General features: G+C 36.8%; 2 protein-coding genes and 2 long non-coding RNA genes across 6 annotated transcripts; 2 read left to right on the top strand and 2 right to left on the bottom strand.

Annotated features, from left to right (window-relative positions):
• The first annotated feature begins 1,655 nt into the window (after window positions 1-1,655).
• LOC113687099 (protein zyg-11 homolog) lies at window positions 1,656-13,638 on the top strand. 2 transcript variants are annotated; one of them, XM_089186690.1, is made up of 17 exons: window positions 1,656-2,977; window positions 3,511-3,651; window positions 4,092-4,150; window positions 4,303-4,374; window positions 4,864-4,918; window positions 5,208-5,261; window positions 5,421-5,534; window positions 6,304-6,351; window positions 6,520-6,561; window positions 7,274-7,322; window positions 8,756-8,826; window positions 10,150-10,212; window positions 10,749-10,816; window positions 11,237-11,366; window positions 12,044-12,081; window positions 12,541-12,635; window positions 13,299-13,638. In XM_089186690.1, the coding sequence occupies exons 1-17, from the start codon at window positions 2,021-2,023 to the stop codon at window positions 13,424-13,426; spliced, it is 2,184 nt and encodes a 727-aa protein (XP_089042816.1). In that variant the 5' UTR covers window positions 1,656-2,020; the 3' UTR covers window positions 13,427-13,638. The 2 variants fall into 2 exon arrangements, with proteins under 2 accessions (XP_089042816.1, XP_089042814.1); XM_089186688.1 differs by having other exon boundaries at window positions 12,044-12,096.
• Window positions 6,563-8,475, bottom strand: LOC149038046 (uncharacterized). The gene is made up of 2 exons (XR_016180883.1): window positions 8,213-8,475; window positions 6,563-7,827 (listed from the first exon to the last, which is right to left on the bottom strand). It is a non-coding gene; the product is annotated as an uncharacterized LOC149038046 (long non-coding RNA).
• Window positions 13,488-26,701, bottom strand: LOC113687104 (uncharacterized). 2 transcript variants are annotated; one of them, XM_027204807.2, is made up of 22 exons: window positions 26,544-26,701; window positions 25,785-25,878; window positions 25,579-25,641; window positions 25,080-25,130; window positions 24,603-24,715; window positions 24,203-24,268; window positions 23,978-24,045; window positions 23,640-23,711; window positions 22,789-22,903; window positions 21,783-21,915; window positions 21,530-21,613; window positions 21,238-21,324; window positions 20,717-20,804; window positions 20,299-20,361; window positions 20,021-20,142; window positions 19,697-19,823; window positions 18,278-19,519; window positions 17,493-17,740; window positions 16,943-17,220; window positions 16,321-16,466; window positions 15,998-16,188; window positions 13,488-14,682 (listed from the first exon to the last, which is right to left on the bottom strand). In XM_027204807.2, the coding sequence occupies exons 2-22, from the start codon at window positions 25,874-25,876 to the stop codon at window positions 14,151-14,153; spliced, it is 3,981 nt and encodes a 1,326-aa protein (XP_027060608.2). In that variant the 5' UTR covers window positions 25,877-25,878; window positions 26,544-26,701; the 3' UTR covers window positions 13,488-14,150. The 2 variants fall into 2 exon arrangements, with proteins under 2 accessions (XP_027060608.2, XP_089042799.1); XM_089186673.1 differs by having other exon boundaries at window positions 26,450-26,569.
• On the top strand, window positions 19,686-21,370 carry LOC149038045 (uncharacterized). Its single transcript, XR_016180898.1, has 4 exons — window positions 19,686-19,826; window positions 20,048-20,159; window positions 20,761-20,842; window positions 21,232-21,370. It is a non-coding gene; the product is annotated as an uncharacterized LOC149038045 (long non-coding RNA).
• Window positions 26,702-26,768: the final 67 nt, after the last annotated feature.

Genomic DNA, 26,768 nt, shown 5'->3' with positions numbered 1-26,768 from the left:
AATTCAGCTTCCAGCTGCTATTAAGGTATTATTAATAAACGTCTATCTATCTATCTATTGTGGTGGCTTCTACCATGGTGACTGCAAGAGGGGTAACTAACAAAACTTGCAGGGGGAAAACTTAGGACAAATTGAAACAGCACAAGGCTGAGCTCTCAAAAAAATTGAAGGGAGCCCAGTGCTCTGAAGTTGTGAAATCCAGGGTGCCCAGCATATTCTTCTAATGAAAAAAAAAACCTCCTAGTTGCCCAAGAGCAAAAGCAAGGATCCAGGGGGTCACCAGATGCTACAAGAGCCCAGCCCGGATCATGTGTACTGTAGGTGGCCTCGGTCGACATATCGGCCGATATATCGGTCGACTGTGGACCGACTATAGGTCGACTATAGACCGACTATCGGTCGATAGTCGACTGATAGATCGGCCGACAGTAGACCGATATATCGGCCGACAGTCGACTGATAAATGTGCACATATCAGCTGATGCATCGGCCGACAGTCGGCCGATATATCGGTCGACTATCGGTCGACTATTGACCGATAAATGTGTTCATATCGGGTGATGCATTGGTCGACTATCGGTCGATATATCGGTCGACTATCGGTCGATATATCGGTCGACTATCGGTTGACTATAGCTATAGGTCGACTATCGGTCGACTGTCGACCGACTGTCGACCGATAGTCGGTCGATTGCCGACCGATGGTCGACCGATAGTCGACCGATATATCGGTCGATATGTCGACCGAGGCCACCTATAGTACACATGATCCCCCAGCCCTGCAGATCCAAAATTAGAAAAAGAAATTTATTTTCTTTCACTCAATAGAAAAACAAACACATCAAAATGTGGTAAGAACAGCAGTAATGCACTTGGCTCTGCCCTGTGTACCACATTTTGACGTCGTCTGTGATCTATTACTGAACAGACCTACAGCAGTGTGGAATCTGTTTGTTAAAGAGTGACTGACAGTAAAATGGTGTCATTACATGTTGCTAGACAACACAGAAAAGTTGCAATGTAGCAATAAAAACTGGTGTACTACTCTTTGTCTTTTCCCTGATCATTTTAAGCATTATTGACGACTTTAAAAGTAATTTATGCAATTGAAAAGCAGTGCTTTACGTTTTGTGATACTATAAAGATTTAAACGGTGAGCTGTCGTCCTGCTGATAAACTTGAGGTCAACAGAGAAATAGTCGGCTTGATTCGAAAGAACTTACCCAATTCCTCGTCTTCCATACTGGAGATCGAGATGTCTGGAGTTTTGTCTTCCTCATCGTGAACCACTCTATCGAAACTGTTTCCACTCTGAAGTGATCTGATCTTTTTCTTTAATTTCTCTAAACATTCTTTAAGTTCTTTTGCAGAAGTTTCTTCTCCGATCAAACTTTCTATTCGTGTTTAATTTCAAGATGAAGTTTGCGACAGCCGCCTTGCCTGTTGAGCTGAGTCCTTCCATCTTCCTTTCTTTAAAGACATCTTTGCAGATCTAAGACTAAACGCAATATACAGTTAAGTTTTGATAAAAGCTCGATGCCTACCAAAGAAAACTGTTTTTAAACCTTGGTTAACTGTTCGGAAACTCGAAATGAAGTCGATATATACTCGGGCATGCTCGGATTGCTTCAGAGATTAAACGAGTGCTGACCAAGTTCAAAACAAACGTAATGCGGAAGTAGTCATAACTAGCAGACTTTTGAACTAAATGGTTTAGCAAAGTTGTTACACTGTTGTTCCGATTTTCTGTGTACTTGCATCTTTCCTCTCGACGGAGCTGCATGATTGAAGATCACTTTTTCATCATCTTTTGAACTAAATGGTTTGGTAAAGTCGTACACTGTTGTTCCGATTTCTGTGGACTTGCATCTCTCCTCTAGATGGAGCTGCATGATTGAAGATTAAGGCGCAAGGAAGGAGCGTCAAAGAAGTGGAGGAACTTAAAATGCTTTTACTGCATGTGTTTTAGTGCAACTATATTTTCTTCTAAGTGCCTTGCATTGTAAAAGAGCGTCTCAACATGAGCACCGTTTCACCAGCTTCTCTCGAAGAAATATGCCTGAGCTTTATCAGTGCTAATATTGAAGATTTATGCCACAAGGATGTTCAAGGTGTCCAGTACGGCGAGGTTTCTTGTCAAAAACTTAGTTTCATTTCTCCGTTATTTCTCCACGAACACCTGGCAGACAATATTATGAGATGTCTCTCCCGTGATGGAAACCTGACAGATAGGACTGCATCTTTATTTGTTGATCCGCGCAGATGTAGAATCAGAAATTTCAATCTCAGGAAATGTCAGTTGAGTTTTTCAGTGCTGAAACTACTCCTTGGAAAACACAGAGTTGAGAAACTAGACTTAACTGAAACAAAAATGTTCTCCTCGTCTTTATTTTTTCTACTGCTGAATGGAATGTCATCGACAGTTAGGGAGTTAAATTTGAGTTGCACATCATTTGTCTTAGACTTTGCTGCCATGAAGCCACTGAGCTGTTTGACCCATTTGGATGTGAGCCATTGCACTCCTATAAATGACCACTTGATGTCGGTTGCTGCACAGAATATGGATCGTTTACAACACATTAATGTCTCTAACACTGCGATAAGACATGTCTCTTCATTTGGGAAACTGAGAGGTCAGCTGAAAACATTAATCGCTTTTAACACACCAGTAGCAATATGGACAAAACCTGCTGAGTTCAAGGACTTTACATTATTACAAAAGCTTGATATTTCAAGAAGCTCTGATAATGATTGGCACCACGATGGGACGATGGAGTCTATAAAATTTGATGAAATGCTTACAGACCAATGTATGATGTCAAACCTGGTCTCTCTGGATATTTCAGGTGTTTCCGCAGTAACAGCAGACGCTTTGCAGTCATTTCTTAGTTCTCATCCTAAACTTGAGTTCCTTGGCCTTTGTTTGATGTCACGGAATTTACAAGAACAACTGGAAAGAATTTCTCCTCTTCTTAAGGTAGAAGTATCATAATAATATAATGAACTAATAATATGAAACAGTGAAAAAAATTTCGTTGTTTTGAACCAGAATGGTGGAAATCCTTAAAGTTTACTGGAAATATTTTGCAATTTTCATAAAATGCCTTCAGAGTTCCATATTGTTCAGAGACTTGATGTGAAGTCTATACTCAAACCTCAGAGGCCCATTTTGCTGCAGCTTATCCCAGTTTACTTAGCATGAAGCATTACTTAGAGTGATACTTATATACTCCCTCCTTGGACAGGATCCCAGTCTATCACAAGATTACACCCAACAATCATCAGGTTCTTTCCAAAGTGCCTTATCAGAGTTTAAGTCACATTACACTTATGTGCAGTACAACTTGATATGGCTTTTAACTTAAGGGATATGTGACTTGGCTGCATAATATTTAGTGTAATTGTCTAAAATATTTTTATTGATCAACTGCTCTTCATAAGCTTCTCCTCATACTATTTGCATCTCAAAGTCAACAATCAAATTAACTAATGTAGCTTCACTTTCATCAGATTACAGGTGAAGCTACTGAGAAACAGATCCTTTATTCCTTGCAAATGTACCCAGACAGAGCTGATTACATGAGAGAAGCTTTGAGTGGACTGTTTCGCATCAGTAATGATTGGACAGCAAGAAAACCACAAATTCTCAAGGTACACAATGAAATGGCTCATTTAATAAACTTAAGGTTTATTAGGGTCCTTTGAGCTGTAACAGTGATCAACATATTCAGAAAAAAATTTTTTAACCTATATTCATTTTGAACTACATTTTCTGATTTATGACAGCAGCAATGTGAGTATTTAACCCCACTGACTTAACAACCACAAGCAGGTTTTTCATTAAGTTTAGAAATTGCAGAATTCACTACCTGCAGTGCAGAATTCTCCAACTACAGTTCAAAGGCCTAAGGAATTTTGTTTTCATTCTTACTGCATTTCCTATGAAAACCCTGCAGAACTGAAAAAAATTCATTCGAGAATGTTGTCTCTTAATATTTTTCTTTGTCAAAGGGGAAAGTCTTACCTATATGATGCTTTGAAATCCTTAGGATTTAAAATTAGTTTAATTCTTCTCAATTCCATTTGTACAGCTTGTTCTTACTCCGCTGGAAAAACATCTGGGTGATCTCAATGTTCAATTAGGGGCTACGTAAGTTAATATTCACAAAGATTCTTGAATAGTTATGATAATTATTCAAAATAAAACAATTTTGTTTATTAAAATAAAAAAATTTTTCTAAAAATTTTGATTATTTTCAAATCAAAGTTTTGACCATAGAATGAATGTTCTTTTGAATTCAGAGCTTGCGTATTTAACATTATCAGAGAAATAGGATGGGAAGCAGGGCCAGAAGTGCATCCCCATTTGTTAAGGTAAAATTATTTCTAGATACATGATTAGGTATGGTTAAAACACTTTCAAAACATTATTAGGGGGCTGGTGTTGTTGTACAACAGAAGATAACAATAGTATTCAGGGCAACCAGGCGGTCACCATGGCAATCAAACCCCAGCCGTCCTTTAGTGCCTGTCAACACAACACAAAAAAACCAGTGTTTGAAATGGTTAATGTAGTACTCAAAAGTTGGCAGTTAAGCGAGAGGGGTGGGGAGTGCAAACCCTCCATGCCCCCCTCCCTTCTGAATCTCATTTGTCAAACCACAGCCTTATCAATCTTAGGAAGAGAGGTGGTAATTTTCTCTTTAAATTTATTATTTGATTTGTTAAAATGGAATAATTAGTCAGAATCTTTTAAAGTTAAAATGCACTTTGTGCAAGTTATTCCCCCAATTTGCTTACTCTGACAACAGAATGATATCCAATGTGATTATTTTTAGTTATATCTTCTGTTGGATTTTTCAGTAAAGTTGCATCTTTGGTTCTATCAGCAATGAGAACCTTTCCAGAAAAGCATCAGGTAAGAATTCATTTTATTTAATATATGATAAATGAATCACGACAAACAGTAATCTACTATCAAATACACTCTATTATGTCTTGATTCTGCTTGATCTTATGACAAAATGACAGAGCAATGAAACATCAGAAAATAACCAGAGCAGAATTAATGTGTTCATTGACTGAGTGCAAGGAACAGATAGGAAATTCTTATACAGCCTCATGCCAATATTTTCCTGGTCTGCATAACCTAACTCAATTACTCGGTGTTTGTCATGATCATTGGCCCTTTTTCTTTCTTTCCTTAGCTTTTGTGGATGTGTATGTTAATTTTGCAGACACAACAAGTTCGTGAAAAAGCAGTAAGTAGGAATGATTCAAATATTGTAAATCATCTCCAGAATGTTAAATGAATAGTGGCTGTAGAATATGGGCCAAAAATTTAGGGCAGTATAACTGTCTTGAGATGTATGTCACAAAATAGAGTTAGGAAGCAATAACTTTTATTTTTTACTCTTTAGACATTCAACTACTTTGAAGCATCATGCTTGGTTATGGATGCTCTGTGCAATTTCCATGGTAACCAGGATATTTGTCAGCGGGCTATACAGCTATGTGCAAATCTGTGTGCTAAGGTATTGCAGTATACAGAACTAACAAATCCCATAAAAATTGCATTTTTTGGACAGATTCTTTGCTCAATTTGACACTCAAATATTGGAAAAGCAGGAGAAGCACCCATTATTCAAGATGTTTGCAGGAACTAATTCAAGGGGAAATGCCAAAAGAAAGTTTGGATCATGCAATGCCAGAATCTGAGCAATTACACAACTACCACTTCTCTAAACCAACATTAACTTGACTTGTCATCAGTTGGCTGTTGGTGGTTAGGGGAGGGGTAGGTGTGTAATTGCGCATGCTCAGATACTGACATTGACCCAAAATTTCATTAGCATTTCCCCTTGAATTAGTACCTGCAGACATTTTGAATAATAATTGCTTCTCCTGCTTGAATATGCACTTCCTCCTCCCTTCCCCCACCCCCTCTCTCTCTCTCTCTCTCTCTTTCTTTTTATTGTTTAGTTTCCCTGTTCACTCAATCAGTTAATTCTTTCATTCTCAGAAGTGATTATCATTTAACTTCTCCCTATAATATCCATACATTATCCAGCTAACAGCTTACTAGAATACTCAAACTTATCAGGTAGAAGCTCTTTATCTTGATCTAACACCAAATTCCAGTATCTAATTTACAAGGAAATGTGTAGCAGCTAGAGGGGAGAATTGAAAATCAGATCTTTGAGTCTGCAAAGACATGCATGTCTGGACAATTATTTTAATCACTAAAACTATATTAATCTAAGGTTACTAATTAAAGGCTTTTCTAATTCCACACCTGTGCAGCTGACCGTGCAAGAAACACATGCTCTTGGCTCAGAGAAAAACATTATGGTAAGAGACGTAACATATAAATCAATAAAAATTAACTTTAGATTCATTAATTAGTGACTGTCGTTGATCAAGCAACATTTTTTGCCATGGTAAATTGTGGTTGATTAAATGAGTCTTCCAATATATAAAAATTGTCTTTATACTAATTAACTCATTTTAAAATTACAGACCATGTTTAATTTTATTCAAGAAAAGATCAGTGCAAGTCAGGTATGGATCAGTCATTTTTTATAATAGAACAAGCAGAGTAAAGAAAGGTTAGATTAGGCCTCGTGTGCTGGGTCATCACCATAATGGTTAATATACAAAGCTGTAGGATATTGTTGGGTTGCCTTTGGGTTCTAAGCTTCCAGTTTGAAGAGCAGAGTTATTGTTCAGCATAGAGATATGATCATTTCAATAAAGGAATACAAAGCTAGCACATTTTCTACAAATAGAAAACATGGGAAAGCCAAGACTAACATATGCATTTTTTTAAGGTTAATTACTCTGACTGTCTATTCAAATTAGCCGCTTTCATTATAATCAATTTCTACTTTTGCCATAGGTAACATGTCATATTTCCTTGTTTTCTTTATTTCAGTTGGCTTGTGATCATTTTACCCAAGATTTTATAACCATGTCCTTTTAACACTTTAACTCCCATGAGTGACCAAGAGAGAATTTCTCCTTACTATATCTTCACAACATCATGTACACAAGTGATGAGGATTAAGAAAAATATCAATTATGGGATTACAAATTGATCTGATACCAAATTCTCCAAACTAACATCATGAGAATTGTTTGGCAAACAGTAAGGAGAATTACTAATGAGATCATGGGAGTTAAAGGGTTATGAAACTGCTCTCAACTTTTTCATCATAATTAAATAATTATAAATGATATTTTAAAATGTTTGATGCAATCCCTTTTTTTCTAGGAGGATCTCACATTGAGTCTAGCACTTACTGTTCTATTGTACTTAACTGGTATGCAATGTTTTAATAAGTTTGCAAAATTGTACTTTAAATTTAAAAAGAGATTTAGGTGGAAAAAAGTTTGCATTTAAGGTTACTTCCCACCTTCAGAGGCAGAAAAAATCTATTTTTCTTTAATTTGACTGAATTCAAACATTCAACCTAACATAAAAAAATTCTGAAATCTTTAAAAGCACCCAAGTTAGTTAGGAAAATGTATTTTCAAATAAAAGTTAATAAATCAGGAAGGTGTCATAATCTTATACCTGAGTGAATTCACTAGGGGAATTTTTGGGACAAATGCTTATGTTGGGGCTCATTTTTCATTTTATTTCCATATTTTGTTTACATCGTGCTTTTTACAATCACCACAAATCATAATTTTAAAAGGTGTCTGTTGATTCATTGTCTTGCTCCTCAGCTCATTTTGCATTTTTTTTAATTTTTTCTGCGGGTTTGCCTTTGCTTTTGCCAAATTTGTTCGTTATTGTGTTGTCCTCCTCAAAGCTCTGCTGAGCTATGGAGATAAAAAAGAAAGTTGCAAACCTTTATGAGCTAAAATCTCGCATTTCAGTTTGGAAGGACTAAAACCACTTTTGAGCAAATTTATAGGGTACATGGATTTGACCAATTTCCATCAAATTTTGTCAAAACATTCCAGGAATAATGAAAAACAAAAGTGTGTTGGGAAATTTTGATATCTGAAATATTTGTCCCATGGTGTCCATTTATGTAACACGCCTCACATATCTTTAGCCACTCCAACTTTAGATGCCAATACAGAATATCGAAAAAGGCTGACACACTTTCATTGATTGATGCCTTGTGAATAAGACCATGCAGCCATATTGCTTGTGCATCTGATGGAGTAATAAATTACCAGCATTTGTTTAAAAACTTACCCACTTCACTTGAGCTATACTCAGCTTCCAGCTCCAAGGAGTGATCAGGAGACTGGTAATGTCCAAGTAGATAGGATGTAAGCTTGTTGGAAGTTACCCACCACCCCTGCCATTTCATCAGCTTTTCCTGACAGTTTTCCTGAGGCGTTATCATATGAGAGTTAATTTTTTTCCTTATAATACAATACAATACAATGACCCTCACTAGGGTTCAGCATACCAGGAGTAAGGCTATGAGAGTATAGCAGGTAATTTAGTGTTAACAACTGAATTGAAAATGTAAATTGGCCACTGTAAAGGATAAAAACGCTGACATTTCAAGCATCAGTCCTTCTTCAATTGCTCTGACATAGGCTAATGCTCAAAACGTCTGCTTTTTTAGCCTTTATGGTGGCCAATTTACGTTTTCAACTCAGTTGTTAACACTAAATTACTTGCTATACTCTCCCACCGACACAGCACCACAGTTTCTTTAGAAACTTACCCCCTTTATTTATGTGAGCTGTCCAGATGAAAATAAGTGGTTCTTTCTGTCATTCACAGATGAGACACCAAGCACTTGTTCTCTGTTTGTTGAGAAAGGAGGTTTACAACTGATAGTGCAAGGCCTGAAGGTATACAAGAACAACCTTTTCTAGAGACTGTCAAATAAACTCAAATATTTGCAAGGAGGTGGTGTGGCCCACTACTAAATGCTACTGATATTGAATTTTCCATGCAATTCTTCCATGTTTGACTTTTCTACAAATTAAAGTTGCCTTAAGCTACCTTGGACTAAACCCAACTGCATGTTAATTCCTTGTAAAAAAAAACCTGCATTTTATCATGTATTTCAAACACAGAGGCAAATTCCTCATAGGCAACAACCAATCAAGGAGCCCTCTTTGAAATATTATCCTTTTCTCTTGTTCAACATATCTTCACTTATTCATTAATATATCTTTGGTTCGGGTCTGTTAGAGATACATCAGAGTTTCAATTTACTTTTCCTAGTAAAATTTGAGGTAACTAACTTTAGACAAATAATTTTGATCTTCTCTCTGTTGGAGGAATGCCAGAAAGCTTAGTCTCTTTTGCAACCAATATTTGGTCTCATCACGTGACACGCTCTCTCTAACACAGGAAATTGAGAGTGTTGTGTGACGAGACCAAACAACTGCTGAAAAGGAGACATCAGTAAGCATGGCACCTATGCATTTCATTTTAACTTAGAAGTATTTATGCAATAGAAACAGTAGACCATATAATATCTGTGATCTAGTTAAGATAAATTAGATTTTTTTCTCTTTACTCTTTTTGGTGACAAAAATTGAAAAATTAAGTACACAAACTGTCCCACCTCAACCCATCCAGCCAAAAAAAAACTCTTGCATGCCATGCACGCCTATGTTTGATAATAATCAGCTTTTTGACTGTTTATCTCTTTCTCTCCTCTGAAACATTACTGAACATTTTTTTTGAAGAACACCTCAACATTGTCAACCACACACTGTCACATAGCAACAGCACAACACAGTTAGAGTTGTTTTAAGTTTCACAGCTCCCACACACCATGCATCAACAAAACTGGGATCAGACAGGATTTGACAAGATCAAACCATGAACCAGATCACAGATCTGGTCATGGATTGGATCATGGACCAAAAATAAAAGTTTTGAAAAGTAAAAAAATCAAATCATTTATAAAGTATTAATACTTAAAAAATAAGAGTAAAAGTCTGCATGACATAATGGAGCATGCTGGGCCCACTGGAAGTTCATGTCTGTGATCTGATCTAATCCAATCCAACTGAGATTTTGTTGATGCCAACACACACCTACCCAGGTGCTAACCATAGGCATAGTGTTGCCAAATATAGCCTGGTCTTACTTCTTAATGGTGCAGTTACAGTCAACAATTGTATGTTTAATCTGATGCATTATAAAATCAACTCTAGGTGTTCAGAGGAGAAAACCAAGAGAAAAATTTCATTATCAAAAAGAAGCTTCTTATAATACTGGTGAGCCAATAAGAAGAGCCTATTACGCATAGGTCTACCACAAGGCTAAACAATCATTCTCCAAGTTCAACATTGATCCTAAAGTCATTTTGTATATGGTTTCCAGAGATAAGATTTAAGTCTTCTGTGATGGACAGTTAGAAAAAAATAGAAATGGGAAGGTTAATATCATGTACCAGGAAAGAAAAGGCAATGACAGAGCAATTTATAACATTTCGTGTCTTAGTTAATCTCACTTTAAAGTAGGAAGCTAAGCAATAAGGAATTAAAAAGTTCACAACTTTCTGCATGACCACTGAACTCAGGCTGCCAATTTGACGACCTTTGACCCTTCACCAAAAATTTTTGCCTCTTGCCATTGCTTCCAAAGTAGTTGCAGCTTAGAGTAGTGACACAATTTTTCATAACAATTATAAGGCTTCACTTAAAAATTGAGAATCACATTTGCCTGGAATGCCTCAACAACTACAAAGAGGAATCAGTCAATAGCCCAAAGCAAATGAGATTAAATTCATTTTTATTATTTTGTCTTTTAGAACAATATAGCTGAGACTCCAAGTCTGAGGCATTTACTCATCACAGATGAATTCATGAATCTTTTAGGGTAATGTCATTTACTGTTTGACAAATGTTTGAAAACAAGTTAGGAATATTGAGTTGGTTTGCAACAAATTAAGGTGGCTTTGAATCTACATGTCAAGTGATTTTTCAAAGCTTTGCAACAAGATCAAATGCAACAAGTGAGACTGAAAGGCACATGAAGCCAATTAAAAATTAAGCTACTAAGTGTTTTTAAGAGCAACAGGCTATTAAAGTTGTGTTGCCATGATAACACTTTCCGTCAAGAAATGTTTTAACTTGTGGAAAAATATTTGTCAAGAGCATTTAATCAAAATTTTTTTTTGAGGAAACAAATGAAAACGTGTTTGTTTTTTTAACTAACAAATGATTATAATTAGTTGATAAAAAAAAATCAGTCTAAGGCCATGGATCTAAAGTGAAGCTTACTTCTTGTCTTGTGTAGGTCTTTCCTGGACAACGGGCTTCTCCAGTTGTCCTATTTTTGTGGTGGGATTTTGTCTAATGTTATGCTGGAGTGGCCTGATGATAAAGAGCTTTTGTCACACAGCAAACAGTATATGCTTCATCAGTTGGTAGGTATTGTCAGCCTTACATTGGGGCACAGTTGCAAGTTAACAATAGTAGGCTTTGAGTTACCCTTCTGTAACAAATTCATCTTTGGGTTGACATTTTTTCATGGGTTTTTCAAAATATAAGGAAAGGCTGAGAAAATTTTATATCAACAGCTAATTTGAAAATAAGAAAATTCTTACTTCAGGCTCATGTACAAGTAAATCTGGATGTCATTTCTTGAAAAGTGAAGAGATTTTGTACTATTTGTCTTCATATGCACATTTTTAAAATTGTGTGAGTCCATTCAAGTGACCTCACTTCTTGAAAAGAACTAGAATGGAGCAATTGGAATTAGGGAGAGGAGGGTGGGGACATGATCTAAAATCAAGACCTCCAGGTGTAAAATTTTTTGCACTCAAAAATCTCAGGTTTAAAAATTTTCCCCCACCCCTCACCTCTATTAACCCTCAAAATCCTAACATCATTATGTATATTCTCCATACTGCTCTCCATAAATTTCCAAAGGTGCAGAAAGGAGAACTTGTTTAACAATCAGGAGCCTCTTTAATTGGTGATAAGTTCCTTTATTCTTGTGACCTTAATGTGTGATTTGGAGGTAATGTTGTAAGGAGATGATAGTCACTCTTGTGACACCAATAGTGTCGAGGTAAAAATGTTGCATTTTTCTCTTTATCAGGAACAAGCTGTGGAAAGTTGGGAATTTCCTGGAGACGAGTTTGTTACCTATATGTTTGTATAAATATCTTTTTGCAAGGTTTTCTTTATCAAATACTGGTTGGTTTTTATCTTTTGATGAATAGTACAAAGACAACAAAATTGCACAAGCCATACGGCAAGCGCAATTGGTAGTCTTCAAAAAATTTACAAGTGCTTATTTAGACCAAACTGCATGAAAAACCATGTTTTTAACTATTAATAATTTACAAGAAAAAAAGCATCATAGAAGGTCCAGTTGGGTGAAAATTTGACAATGCACATGCTATTTTTACTTTGCACTCATGTTACCTGGAAAATGCTCCTGTTTCCAGCCAATGAGATGTGAATAATTTTACGTAAATTATTATGGATCAAAAATTGATCCTTAGTCTCCTCTGAGAGGTGCTAGTTCAAACATTGTTGATGTTTTTGTACAGTAAATATTACAATTATAACCCTTTTCCTATTTTCTGTTAGGTCATTCAGATCTTTTGTCCCACTCCTCCTGTGCGCTATGCCTGCTGTACAGATGTGGGCCTCATGGGCAATCATACATATCTGCACTAGTAATGGTAAGCACCTCTTGATCTAAAATTGTTTCAACAATGCCCTAGCTACTAAACAACTCAGACAGGATGATGAATTTGATTTTTGAAAGGCTGAGCACAGAGGGCAACCTCTATTTGACCCCATTGAGTGTCCTCAGATAAATTCCTACCCCCCCCCTTTTTGATGCAGGTCTGAGACAGGGTACTTTAAAGTTTGCTCAATTGGTCTTGTAATACATAGCAAACAAATTGAGCTATGATTGTCGCAAAATTCTCACCTGATTTACACTCAGCTGGCCTTGTTATGCTTATGGTAGACAACTGTCACAATTTATTGAATTTCGGACTCAAACATGCACACCTTTCCCATATGAACATGGAAAAGTTTGACCCTTTGACCTGCAGTTTCTCCTTACAATATCACCCCTGAGTCACACATTAAGGTCATGAGAAGAAAGGAAATGATCAACAACAAATGAAGCTCTTGATTTTTATACCAATTCTCCTTGTCAACACCTTTGGTTACATGTCTTGCAAAAGACAAACTCGAAAACTTTTAGCAAACTTTTTCAAGGTTTGTAAGCTGTTGTAGTCCCATTATGAAAATGACTTACTCATGGTAATGTGATGATCAGGAGCTAAATTAACAGACAAGCAACTCATCACAAAACTAATCTTTTTTGGCAGTACCACGTTATACCCCTCTGCTTATCGATGTTGGAATCCGGGATATTGTTCGAAGAGTATTAACAACATCTCACAATGGAGTCAGAAAGCTGGCAGAGAAGCTTTCAGATACTGTGGCTAATTTTTAGCCAAGTTAGAAAAATATTAATTCCTAACTCTTTTGAAGAGACTTTCAATGACAACCTAATAATATTTGACTAGGATTAAGTTTACTTTTTGAAGCTTAAAAAGCAGTATTGTCAATACAATATTCTTTTCAAATGCCTTTAGCAGGTCTTTGTGAAATTTTACAGGTAGGATTTGTGACTAAATGTGGAATAAATAATTTCAGGGTACTGTCCTTGGTTACAGTTTTGTTTTATTTGTTATATTCAAACCAAGCTTTAGGTGATCTCTTTTGGCCTCTGACATGCCAATTTTTTTACTTCTAATAAGTAATTTCATGGCCTTAGATTAAATATAAATCATCTCCACTTATACTTTAAGATGGTAGGTTCACAGCCACAAAGGAAGTCTTGATGGCAATTGGAGAATCATTAGTGTTTCACAAATCTCTAGATTCTACTAGATGTGTAACATTCCAGAGAAAAACCATGTGTTCACATTCCAACTCCTTTCAGTTTGGAAGGGGATATCCTAGTTATGGTTGCCACAGTCATAGGATTTTGAAATTCCCCTACATTACCCTGAAAAGGCAAAATTTCCCTGACCAGCTAAATTAATAATTTCACAAACTAATCCTGACCTCTAAACTCCACTCACTGCAATCCTCTCCACCCATAACTTTAGGTCAATCCCGGTCAATGGCCTCTGTTTTAAGATTCAGAACTACTTCTGTCAGTATCTCACACATCAAATTAACTTAGGAAGCTTTTTCAGCCTGGTTATGTCTAAAATATTTGAAGTATTTTCATCTTTGGGGGCAGGCTCTGGAGTAGGAGGTGGTGCTTCACAACCTCGGAATGTTTCAGAGTTGAATAGTTCAGAATCACAAGCAGAGGTTCTTTTTGATTTCGTGGCCATAGTTGGTCCATGTTGACCTTCAGAAATTGTAGGATGTTGAGGAGCTAGGCAGTACTTTCCTAGGTACTGCTGGGTAGCCATAGATAAGTTATTCCATGTATAGTCCATGGGAGATTGAGAAATATCATTGTCAAAAGTAACAGCTCTGTGGCGGATGTGGCTTTTTCCACAACTGTTGATTTGTCCAAGCTCATGCCGTTGATCATCAGTGAGGTATTTGAAGTCTGCTTCACTAAAAACTTCATCGAGAGTGTCGTCGACTGACAGTGAAAAGTAGCTAATGTTTGGTTGATCTGGTATGTTACTCAGTGATGCTGATTTATGGAATGGCCATTGTTTGGGGAGAGAGCTTACATGGTTCCTGATGATACAAAAGAGGACAAACCATTATCCTTCTACTATGTTGCTGTGTACACTCAAAAACCTAAATGTACTACAACTGCAGGAAGCAAGGTTCTTATGAAGAACTGAAGAAGCAGAATAGTTGTGTAAAGTGACAGGAAAATATTATCCACCTCTGAATAAAAATACATTTCAGGCTATCAAAATTAAGTCAGAGAATTCTGCTGATTAGGTGTAGAATTATCTTTTCTCTTTTGCTAAGTGATCACCCTTAGGAAATTTACTTTGTACAAAGTGACGACGCCCATAGGATGGAGAACTCATCTGTTTACAGCTACTCCCCCCATTGTGCTCCCCCCATTGTACTCCCCCCATTGTACTCCCCCCCTTGTACTCCCCCATTGTACTCTCCCATTGTACTCCCCCCATTGTACTCCCCCCATTGTACTCCCCCCCTTGTACTCCCCCCATTGTACTCCCCCCATTGTACTCCCCCCATTGTACTCCCCCCATTGTACTCCCCCCATTGTACTCCCCCCATTGTACTCCCCCCATTGTACTCCCCCCATTGTACTCCCCCCATTGTACTACCCCCATTGTACTACCCCCATTGTACTACCCCCATTGTACTACCCCCATTGTACTACCCCCATTGTACTACCCCCATTGTACTCCCCCCCTTGCCCCCACTCTTCTCTACCCTCCAAGCTTTTTATAGCCATTTTATGAAGTTTTCATTGTTTTCCGAGGTTCATTTATGATGACTGAAAAAAGGTGATTGTGATGACATGGTCTTTATTGAGGTGGCTTCCATCATCATGGCTGAAAGAGGGGAAACTGACAAAACTTGCCGAGAGAAAGCTTAGGACAAACTGAAACAGCACAAGGCTGAGCTCTCGTACAAAATTGAAGGGAGCTCAGTGCTCTGAAATTGCGAAATCCAGGGTGCCCAGCATATGCTTTTTATGAAAAAAACAAAACAAAAATGTAAAAAAAGTAAGGTTTCAGGGGTCACCAGGTGCTAGGAGAGCACAGCCCTGCAACTCCGGTTGTGTTTGACTCAACCAAGAGGATTGCAAAAGATTGGTTGGAATGGAGACAAACATTCTCTCTCTTCACCTGGAACTTAAAATGGGAACTATCAATTTGTTAGGGAAAACTGAAGAAATGCTATGATGTTACCAATGATAGAATAGCATCCCATCCAGGAGAAGGAACTGAATTGTTGATGAGTTTTTTGGGGCAGCTAAGCAGGTATCTCCCTAAAATAATAATAGTTTAAACTATTTACATGTCACACATTACACTGCAACGTATTGAGAGAAGATTCTCACTCGGTAAGTTCATCTTTAGCTCCAGGAGGTGAGGCCTTTAACTTTTTCAACTCCCCCATTGTTGCCATAACAACTTCCTCTCGGGTGGCATAATAGGGTGTGGCTGGTTCTTTGAGAACAGATTTCTTAGGAGAGTCTTCTGATGTATGGTGTTCTTGAACTTGATGATCAAGAATGTTCTTGACTTGGTCCTAAATGTGGTGCAAAGATTTGGATACTTGATTGAGGCAGAAAGTAGGACATTCAATCCATGAATTCCCACTGGATGTGTTTACACATCTTGATCACCTACATATCAATACATATTTGCAATAGGCACATACCAATAAGTTGTCATAGAACTGGCGTTCGTTTATTTGTAACAGGCCATCATGATTGGATTCGCCATTTCCCCCAACTAGTTCCTGATCTTTTGATTGTGATATATATTCTTTCTGTCTCTGTTCCATTAGAATACTTGCACTTTCACCTACAGTAGTGGTGAAAAGACATTCAGATCACTTTAATAATATTTAATGCATTTAATTATTGAATTATTTTATTTGTATTTCATAATTGATTTTTCCTTGGGGGTGGGGGTCAGGGTTATCATTGAAACAGTTATAATTTGAAAAAGCTGTGATTAAGGATGAAAGGACAAGTACAGTCTCACGAACCAAGTAATTTTACATATTTTTCAATTAGGTGTCCATCTCACAAGTCTCCTCTCTAACCTGATCAACAGTACCACTTGATCAAGAGTACAGTGCATCAGTGCACTGACAAGGCAATTACCTCTCTCACTGCAAAGTGCAGCGTGCACTGAACAGTGACAGTGCATCTACCTGAGAATCATGACATGAGTTAGAACAGGCTTTTCGGTTCAAGCAGATTGTAGTGTCAAAAGTATGTATAGATTTTAAACAGAGAAGCTGACAATTTCTTCCCTTTGAAGCTTATACTTACCCAACACAGGACTAGTGAAATTTGTTTCCATGCCTCCTCCTTCAGCCCTATCATTAGAACTGGGGCTAGTCACACCTGAGGGACTATCAACAAAGCTTGGGATATCCACAGCTTGAAGAGAAGAGGCTAATGTTTGACTAGGGTCATCAATCTCTATCACCTGATTGGCTAATTCATCAGGATTGGCAGGTAAGTTAGACTGGTGTGACTGCTTAGAGTTAACCTGATCTGTCTGTGAGCTCATTTCACTTGCAATTTGACTTGATGAAGACAAAGTTCTGGAATTGAAATGTAAACAAGTAAACATAGTTTAATGTACTGTACAGAATTTAAACTTTGTCCAAAGCATTTCTTAAAAAATGCCATAGCAAGGTCCACTTGTCTGAAAGTGTTAATTGTGGTGTTAGACAAAGGAGGGACATAAAGGAATCATGTAACTCTCAGAAAACCTGTTCATGTCTCGGTACAGACAAATATCTGTGCACATTGAAGATGGATTATAGACAGAGAAAAGAAAATAATTTGAATGAGCTCAACTTTCTGAACAGACCTTCTACTCAGATTCAAGTCCTTAATTGGTGATGTAGCAGCTGATCTTTTGCCAATAAACTTTAAAGGTGTTCCAAATAGCAGACTAGCTCCTGTGTTGGTACATGCTGTAACCATAGAGATGGGGGAGGAATTAGGTGACCTGTCATTGCCATGGCAACTTTCCAAGTGGGGAGATCTGGGAGGAGTTAAGAGTGCGTTGGGAGTGGGAAGAAGCTGAGCATTTTGCTGCTGTAGAAGTAGTTTGATCTGAGGAACATTAAAAAAAATTGATGTTAACCCTCTACACCCTAATATAAGTTTGCAAATTCTCCCAATTTTTTTCCACACATTTCCTATGATTCTTACAAGGAGAATTTGTCCAACAATCAAGAAGATACAGAGCTTCTTAAATTTGCAATCATTTCTTTGATTTACTTGACCTCAATGCTTGATTCAAGAGGTTATACTTCTGCGGAGAAATTAGATCCCTATCACTGTTAGGGTGTGTAGGGTTTCAATCTAGCAGGTTTTCAAGGTGATTTACACTAAACAATGTAAAAATGATTTGGCTTCCATAAATTATAACTTATCTAATCGTTTCACTCCTAGGATCCCATCAGTGATTCTCCTTACTGTCTGCCATACTATTTGTATGATGTTATTGCAAAGAATTTGGTATTGGATCAACAAATTAACACCCTGTTGATATTTTTCTTTATTCTCATCACTTGTGTCCTTGATATTGTATTGACAGTGTAACAAGAAATTCTGTCTTGGTCACACACAGCAATATCAGTTATGTACCTGTTCTTGAAGTTCTCTTAGCTGAGCTTCTTGTCTCATAAGAAGCTGGTAAGGATCAGGAAGGCTCGACTCTTCCACTGATGTGGAACTCTCCTTTCTTGTCATTGCAGTAATATTTCCTGCAACCTTTGCATCTTCCTGAAATAACTGTTGATGCTTTTGGATGTCATTATCCTCTTCATTAGCTTTTGGTGTCAGCCTTTCTTTCTCCTGAGATTGCAGTGGCACATTCTCACTCACCACGGAACCTGAAGTAAACTCTTCAAAAATGTGTTCTCTGCTGTCTGGAGAATGAACATAAAATCCTTTTTCTTTACTACTTCTTAGTTCTTGAACATTTCCTTGCACTGTTTCTTCATCTTGATCCAAGATGACACCAGCATTTTCTTCCCTACACAATTTATTATTTGTGGGGAAGTTTTCCTCAATAATTTGAAGTTCTGGTTGTGTTTCATCTTTACTTTGATTTAAAGTTCCATCCGGGGTTTCTCCTTCAAAAACTGTCTCCAAACAAGACTTTTGAATTTGGTTTACTAATTTTGGATTGTTACTGTTATCTGCTAATCTAATAGACTGTCTCTGATCAAATGGTTTCCCTTTGTTTCCATCAACTTTGTGCTTTGAGGAAACCTCACCCTGTCCTGTAAAACTGTGCAATTTTTCATGGTCTGCAATTTTTGAGCCTTGAGGTTTGGTTACCATGACTGGATTTGTGTTCTGTTGATGATTATCTTTCCCTACTTCAGTTCCATGAACAACATCCACTTGCTCCAAGAACACCTGCTTTCCATCTCTGTCAGACTTAACAGAGGTGACTTCTGCAAGAGCATGCTGAGGTCTCTGATTTTTATGATGTAATGCTCTATTTACTCCCTGAGTGGAAACTGATGGAACTAAGCCTTGTGAGAAATGTCTTTTCTGAGGTAATGATGGATGAGTTTGTTTTGTCTTCATAACCCTTGAGTGAGTATGATTTGGAGCTAAGATTGGCCTCAATGGTTCTCTTGATGGCGAATTAACTTCTCTGCTGTTCTTTGCCACCAATTTTTTCCCTTTTACTAAACCTACAGAACTGATACTTCTTGTATGATCATTTTCTTGGTCTTGTGGGCTCTGCAATTTTGAACCCTGCACACGTTGTTTTGGATTGGGTAGGATTTTCTGATTAGCAAAGCCCTGTTCTGAGGTGTCAGCTGTTGCCTCCTCATCAAAACTGAGAGATAGAGATGTCTTGGCTACAAGCTGTGATGAAAGATTAAAAAGACATGAGCTTCAAAGCTGTTTCTGTTAAGTTACTATAACACTGCTACAATCAATGCTAGTGTTTAGACATTATAGGTTCTACACTTGCAATTAAGACTCATGGATGACTCTTTTTGACCCTGAATGACTGTTTGTAGTTTGTATCAAATGTCTCACCTGGAAGTTTTGAGGATGAGGAGAAGGAGAGGGCCTGGGAACTGGAGTGAATTCCTCTTCCTCAGGTCCTTCTCTCATTAGAGGGAGTGGTTGGTTCCTGGGAGAAAGATCTTCATCTTCACCTAACCTGGTAAATCACATGATCAAATAATAATAAAAAAGACTTTGATTAGTGTCATTTAATACTAGTCAAGAGTTAGCCATATTTAATTAGTCTTTACAGTGCTAAGCCACTGCTGAAGAATGCATCTTACCTGATGGAGCAAATTTAAATTAACACCAAAAGTATGCTGTGATTACATCGTTTCAACCATCTCAAGTTACCTTGTTGTTCTTTGTTCTTTCTCCCAGTTCTGCATGGCTTGCTCAAAATGACTTCTTCCCATTCCCTCAGGAGCTGGAAACAGCTCAAAGCACAATGGCTCAGTAGAACTGGAACCAAGTGGCTGAAAGAAGTTACAAGGTGTTTGTTTTACTTTCCACTTAAATTCAAAGTATACTACTAGAAAATACTTTAAAAGTCTCATATCACTCCATAACTTTTCTTTTATGTATGCTAAAGGTTATGAAAATCTGTAACAATCCTCTATATTTGTACTCACTGTTTCCAAGTGCAAGTTTTCGTAACAACTATGGTACTCAAACATTTTCACTTCAGGTCTCCCCTGTATATCAGAAGCAGAAATACAAAGAAAATAAGTTATCATTTCTCTCTGTCTAAAGCAATAAAATTTAATTTTGTGTACAAAATTAACTGACAGATTTATTCTGTATACCCCATCAGCTGTTGTCTTTTATGAGAATTGGAAGAATTTGTGTGTTTACAAACTTCTCAAGGAATGGAAAAGGTGTTGAGACACAAAGGAGGTTTAAAAGATATTCAGGAAAACAGAACAGTGGATGTGATAACAAGTGCAAAGCCAGAAATACAGACTGAAGTTTAACACAATAGGTAGCTCTAAATTTCAGGAAGTCAATGACTCAAGGGTACTCTGTTACCAGTATTAAGCCTATATTTACCTGATCTTGTCGGCACTCCCAGAATTCTGGTGTACTCTTCACAGGGGAATATAACAAAAGTAGAAAGGAGTTTGGAGGAGCAAACACCCTAAAGAAAAAGAAACCAAGTGACTTATTACCTTGAAGGTAAGGGCTTGCAGATTCTCTTTCTTATAACATCAACTGTTAACCCTTAAACTCCCATGAGTGACCAAGACAGAATTTCTCCTTACAATGTCAATACAAAATCAATCAGATAAGTGATGAGAATAAAGAAAAATATAAATTCGGGGACAATTGGTTGATATTCCAACACTAAATTCTCTGAACTAACATTATAAGAACTGTATGGTTGACAGTAAGGAGAATTACGAATTTGATCTGGGAGTTAAAGGGCTGCGGTGTTTGCTTACTCATTAGAGGCTGGTTAACTCTGCAGCTATTTAACATCATTCATATTGGTCATATTGTAAAGAAAATTGAATGATATTCACTTACAGGGGTCAAATGGTTTATGACATTTCTTGTTACTTTAGACCTACCTTTGCTGAAGAGCTGCTGAGTGGAGAAAACACAGACAGCAGGCCCATATAAAAGGATGATGAATGTTGTAAATTCCACTGACCCAACTAAAACAAATTATTCAACAGAACTAGTCAACTTATCAAGTAGAAAAAGCATCAAATTTTCAAAAAATTCATAGATCCAACTACACTCATGTATGCATTGAACTGACAGTGACTAGATGTGGAGCACGAAATGGTATTTTATTGAAAAGTATACACATCTCGTTTTTAAAAGATGAGAATATTTATTATCAAGTAATCAACATACATTCCAAGAAGTGGTAAAGAAACTGCCTTTGGATCAGATTCGAGCAGCAATAGTAATTTCCTTGTGTGATCCATAGTCAAATATCTGAAGTAACAAGAAATGTGTTGCATAAATAAGAAGGCATTTCAATTAAGACACAAATTACAAAGAGTGAATAAAGAGCCACCAATAATAATATTCTGTAACTGAAAAAGGATTAAATTTTAAAATAAATGTCATGAATGTCCTACACTTACCCACACAGTTTACTCACCCATATTTTGGTATACCTTGAACCTCACTAAGTCTTAGTGGACCTGACAAATTTCTGGCCAGCGCTGTTGGAATGATGGGTACAGCTGCTACAGGTGTGGCACACAGTCTTGTTCCCATGGTAATAACACCACCTTAAGTTGAAGAGTAAATTCTGGAAGTTAATTTGCTGTGAGGTGAAAGCAGCACCAGGCACATACACAGCTATCTTATTTTAGCACAGAAATTTAACAAACGCTGGAAACTGTTTTTTTGACAGCAAATGTGCTCACATGACAACAATCCATGATGAAAAATCTTACAAGGATCAGTAGGATTCTCAAAACCTGTGTGAAGTCTCTGCCATTATCTTTACAAAATTTGATCAAGAAAATGAATTTTTGTGGTTTGTATTGGACACTATGAGATATCAAATAGAGAATTCCTGAGGAAAAAATTCAGAAAAGCACTAAAGGTCTGTGTACATGCTTTCAAATGCATGACCATCTCTATTTTTTTCTCTGATCTCTGAAGGCCCTTGAACCACTCAACTCCTAAAAGTGACTGGCCTGTACCCTTTCCTCACAATGTCACTACCTTGATCAGTGAAAATATAACAGGAATAAAAATTCAATTTGCAGCCAAAGAGTGATATCTTAATAGAACACCATAATTTTATAACTGATTAACCCTTCAACTCCCAAGATCTGATTGTTAATTCTCCCCTGTAGCTGCTACACATTTCCTTGTAAATTAGTTATGAGAACTTGGTGCTAGATCAAGATAGCAGCTTCTACCTGATAAGTTTGAATATTCTCATCACCTGTTTGCTGAATAATTTATGGATATCATAGGGAGACATCTCAAGTTAATCATGGGGTTAACGAGGAAATTTCAAGCTGTTAGAGAGGATAAATATAATATCTCTAGAAAATCAGAACAAAAATTATACAGTCACAGCTTAATTTTTAAAAAAATTACTAGAAATGATTTAATTTTGCCCAAAGCTGTTAGTGTCATACACTTACAGTTAACATTGAATATGATCTCATCAGTATCTCCATGTGAGTGACAGCAGACCTTCAAGCTCACAAGGTGCGACAGATTCACAGTTTCTTGGCTGCTAATCCTACTAAACTGGACCTAATTGATGATAAAAATTTTTACCATCAGTTGGTTTTGTCAATAAGCAACTGGAAAAATTTGCCTTATAACTCAAACAAAACTGGCACCCGCTCTCTCAGAAATTTATAACACTAGACTTCAAAGCCGCCAACATGAAGTTTTTACTGTTTACTTTAATCAAGAGTGGTTATAACCCCTGCATAATCATAACCAATCCAATTTAGACCAAACTTTGAAATATGTCGTAATTTTTTAGTTTATTTATTGAAGGTAATAATTGTATTGCAGTTTTTAATATGATAGTAATATGTAGATATATACTTTTAGTATAATTGCTCAGGTGATTACAAAGATGCACACACTCTGATTGGTTGAGTATTTAGTCATATCTTGTTATAATCACCTCATGCTAGGTGATTAAAACAAGAACACTTTTTTGTCAGCATTACCTAGGAAGTGATGAACCTGATAAAGTAAATTCAATTCCAAGGAGTACAAAAGATGCTATTCAGTTTGGAGTATCACTTTTCAAAGGAGAGATTTGAAGTCTTTGCTGACTAAATAAAATGAAACTGTTAAATTATGCTGGGAACTGGTACCTTATCTCGATACCAGTAACCAAAACAATTCAAAGAGAATGGTTTCAACATTATTCATGAATATTTAAATTCAAAACCACTAACTAGTAAGCAATAATACATGTACTAACATGAATCATTGTTAATTATCTAGACTGTGTTCATGGATTGTGTACCTGAAATGCTCTCTGAAATTCTTCAACTGTGTGTGTTACAGAGTTCTCAGCACCACTCAGACCTTGGATTAACTTAAAAATAAACAAAGCAGAAAAATAGAATGTCATACTTAACATACATGTATCTTTAACTGCTAACCTTCCGATTATTACACAAAATTTGGTAGAGTGCCATCAACCTTGTTAGGAACAACTTATTTTGTGCTATCAGCTATATTTAACAGTTTACTTTCAACACTGTCAATGTAGATCAGTAAGAAGATAGGGGCAAATTTCTTTACTGAAAAGAAACAATGTTGTGGGGAAAAGCAGTAGGTAATTTTCGAACAACAACTCACAGTTATAGGCACAATGTGGTCTCCAGGAACAACTGTAGTGGGAACTTTCCTTTTGACTTTTCCAGTACCTGAAACCATAAATAAAATAAAAATGAAATTGGTGGCTTGCATTGAGTTTGTTATGACTAAAATCAACAGGTACATGTAATGTTTTACATTCAAGGTCAAAGCAACTTGATGTAAAAATACTAATAATAATGAAGAAAGATCAAGTGACGACCATACCCTGTTTGACCACAACTTCTCTGCCTGGATCAAATCTGTCCACTGTTACATCAATACTGTCCTCTTCTGAAATTTTTCAAGGAGTTGTAATAGATTAAATTATTAGAAGTACCCTACATCTTCACTAGCTCCACTTCACTAAGTCTTTTCATGTTTGTTTAATGCTTTTTTTGTTAGGGGTTGAGTTGTAGAGTGGGATCAGTGTCAGTATCCAAGCAACTACACACCTTCTCCTCTCCTAATGCAATAAAAGTAAACTGATGATGAGTTAGGGCTGAAGATGGGTCAGGGGAGGGGTAGGTACTCAGTTGCTCAGATACTGAAAGTGTTCTGTAGAGTGATCCTCAGGACATAATTAAAACAAAGACATTGTGAGATTTTTACTCTTTACTTTACTTACTTGAGTCAACAGAGATGCTTCCAACAAGGAAACATTCATTGGAAGATTTTGTCTGATTAGCATGTCTGCGAGCCAAATGCAGAGTCTTCTCATTGATGTACAGCCTCACATTCCTAAAAATGAGATCAACATGTGTCCCAAAAATATTTAAAAATGTGGTAACACATTGAAACTATAGGTGAAGCACAAATGTATTGTTTACAAGAGTCTGAACTGTCAGGGTTGGGTTCCTGAGGAACTTTTTGTCTTCCTAGAGGAGACACTTTACTCTCTTTAATAAATAGGAAATTAATTACAATATCATTTTGATGGGTGGGTACTGAAAAATAGCAAAGTGATCCTGATAAGTTTATTACAGTTGAAGAAATTACAAGAAAAGAAGCTTAAAAAAAATTCAGGATTGGATGGGATTTTTCACTTTGCTATGAATCCCCAGAGGTCAAGGGTTTCCAGGTTCTTAATACCCAAATTTGTTACCTTTTAGTTGTGAGATGGAGAATTTCAGTGTCTCCTTGAGCAGTTCTGTTCCTATAGGTGAAAAAGAAAACCCTTCATGAATGCAATTTAGCTAGGGTTATATATTCTAGAACTTGGTGGAAGGCAAGGAATTTGACCAGGATACACTACCAGACAGCAATAGTTATCTCTCATAGATCGATTGTCGACCAAGTGTCAAAAGGTATGTACTATTTTGCATTTGTTTTGTTTTTCTTTGCTCTGTGATAAACTAATTTGTCTAGGAAACTTGCTATTCCCTTTTCACCAATCAGATACAAAACTAAAACTGATCACAACTTGGTCACAATTAATTTTTGAAGCTTCAAATATACTGAAGCTTGCTCATGTTTACTTTAAGTTTTTATCAGCTTCTGTTGATACTTTCTCTCACTCTGATAGGAAGGCAATAGTGATCTACTTGATTTTGGTTGTGCAACAAGTAATTAGAAAGTGTTCTAATCCATACACATGTGCTTACCACAGTATCGACTGAGTTGCCGGGAAATTCAGGGGCTGAAGTGTAACACCATTTCTCTGCATTCTTAAAAGCGATATAAGAAATCTCAGTTAACAACTTCACTTTTTGATTACTCCTGAAAAATAACTGTCCTTTCAAAATGTACAAAAAAGAGGAATGAAGAGTACAACATCATATCACATCCCTATCATTTGTCCATTCTGTACCTTAAATAATCCTGTTCTTTATCGTATTTATCTCTCTTAGAAGGAAAAAATGATGACAGCTGGTCCACTGTTTGCCTGTGCATACAATTCATGCCTAGAAAATTAGCCGAAATTAATTATTACTACAACTCTCCTAAAGAGGTGAAAATATTAACAATATATCCAGCCTAACCGTGTGGAATCTTAACTTATTACTTTTTTTAACTACCTATTATAAGTTTGACGAGTTTTTGGAAGATCTTTTGTATATTTCATTTACAGAAGTTTCCTTGCAATATCTGCAACAGACGTAATCGCACTTAAATTATAGACGTAGGAGATCTCAAGGAAGCCATGATATTTGCATCAATTTTACCTACGATTCAATGTATATTTTAAAGATCATTTCAGAATTCTCATGAAATAGGGATCGCAGCATATCAGGATAATTGAAGTTGAGACAAAAGCTTATGCACTTTACAAATGGTAGCCATTTTTTCCTCCGCGATCAAGAGATGCATGCAAACATACAGCTTGTGATCGCAGGGGTGAACTGAACTGTTTTTCTCTTCCAGGTTTACGGAAGGCAATGAATTTCAGACCCGATCTAATGAACAGTGGATCACGGTCATAGGCCGAAATCCACAACGTTTACAATCAACACCTATACAAAACGAACAACATACGTATTACTGATTGACTCCAAGATTTAACGGTGAAAAGGGGGAATCAAGCAACTTGTTTAAATCCTGAATATATTAATAACATTCACTGCAATACCTCCACCAAAGAGACCTCGTATTCGCTCTCGATCACTGGAAATAATTCATGTTGTTATGTTATGACCCTTGGCCAATGAAGACAACAGTGCTCGCTTTCTTCTCAAATAAACCGCGCAAAAGCCCCACTCAAATGCATCGCGTGATTTGATTGGTTATTCCTGTCCAATGAACAAAGCTTTTACTTTTTACTGGATGCACAGGGGAACCATGACGTCACAGGTGC

The sequence above is a fragment of the Pocillopora damicornis genome, chromosome 11 (genome assembly GCF_964200805.1).
Source record: "Pocillopora damicornis chromosome 11, jaPocDami1.2, whole genome shotgun sequence".
NCBI lineage: Eukaryota > Metazoa > Cnidaria > Anthozoa > Scleractinia > Pocilloporidae > Pocillopora > Pocillopora damicornis.
Note: the sequence above shows the minus strand (reverse complement) of the source record. Positions and strands in the feature narration are given on the sequence as shown.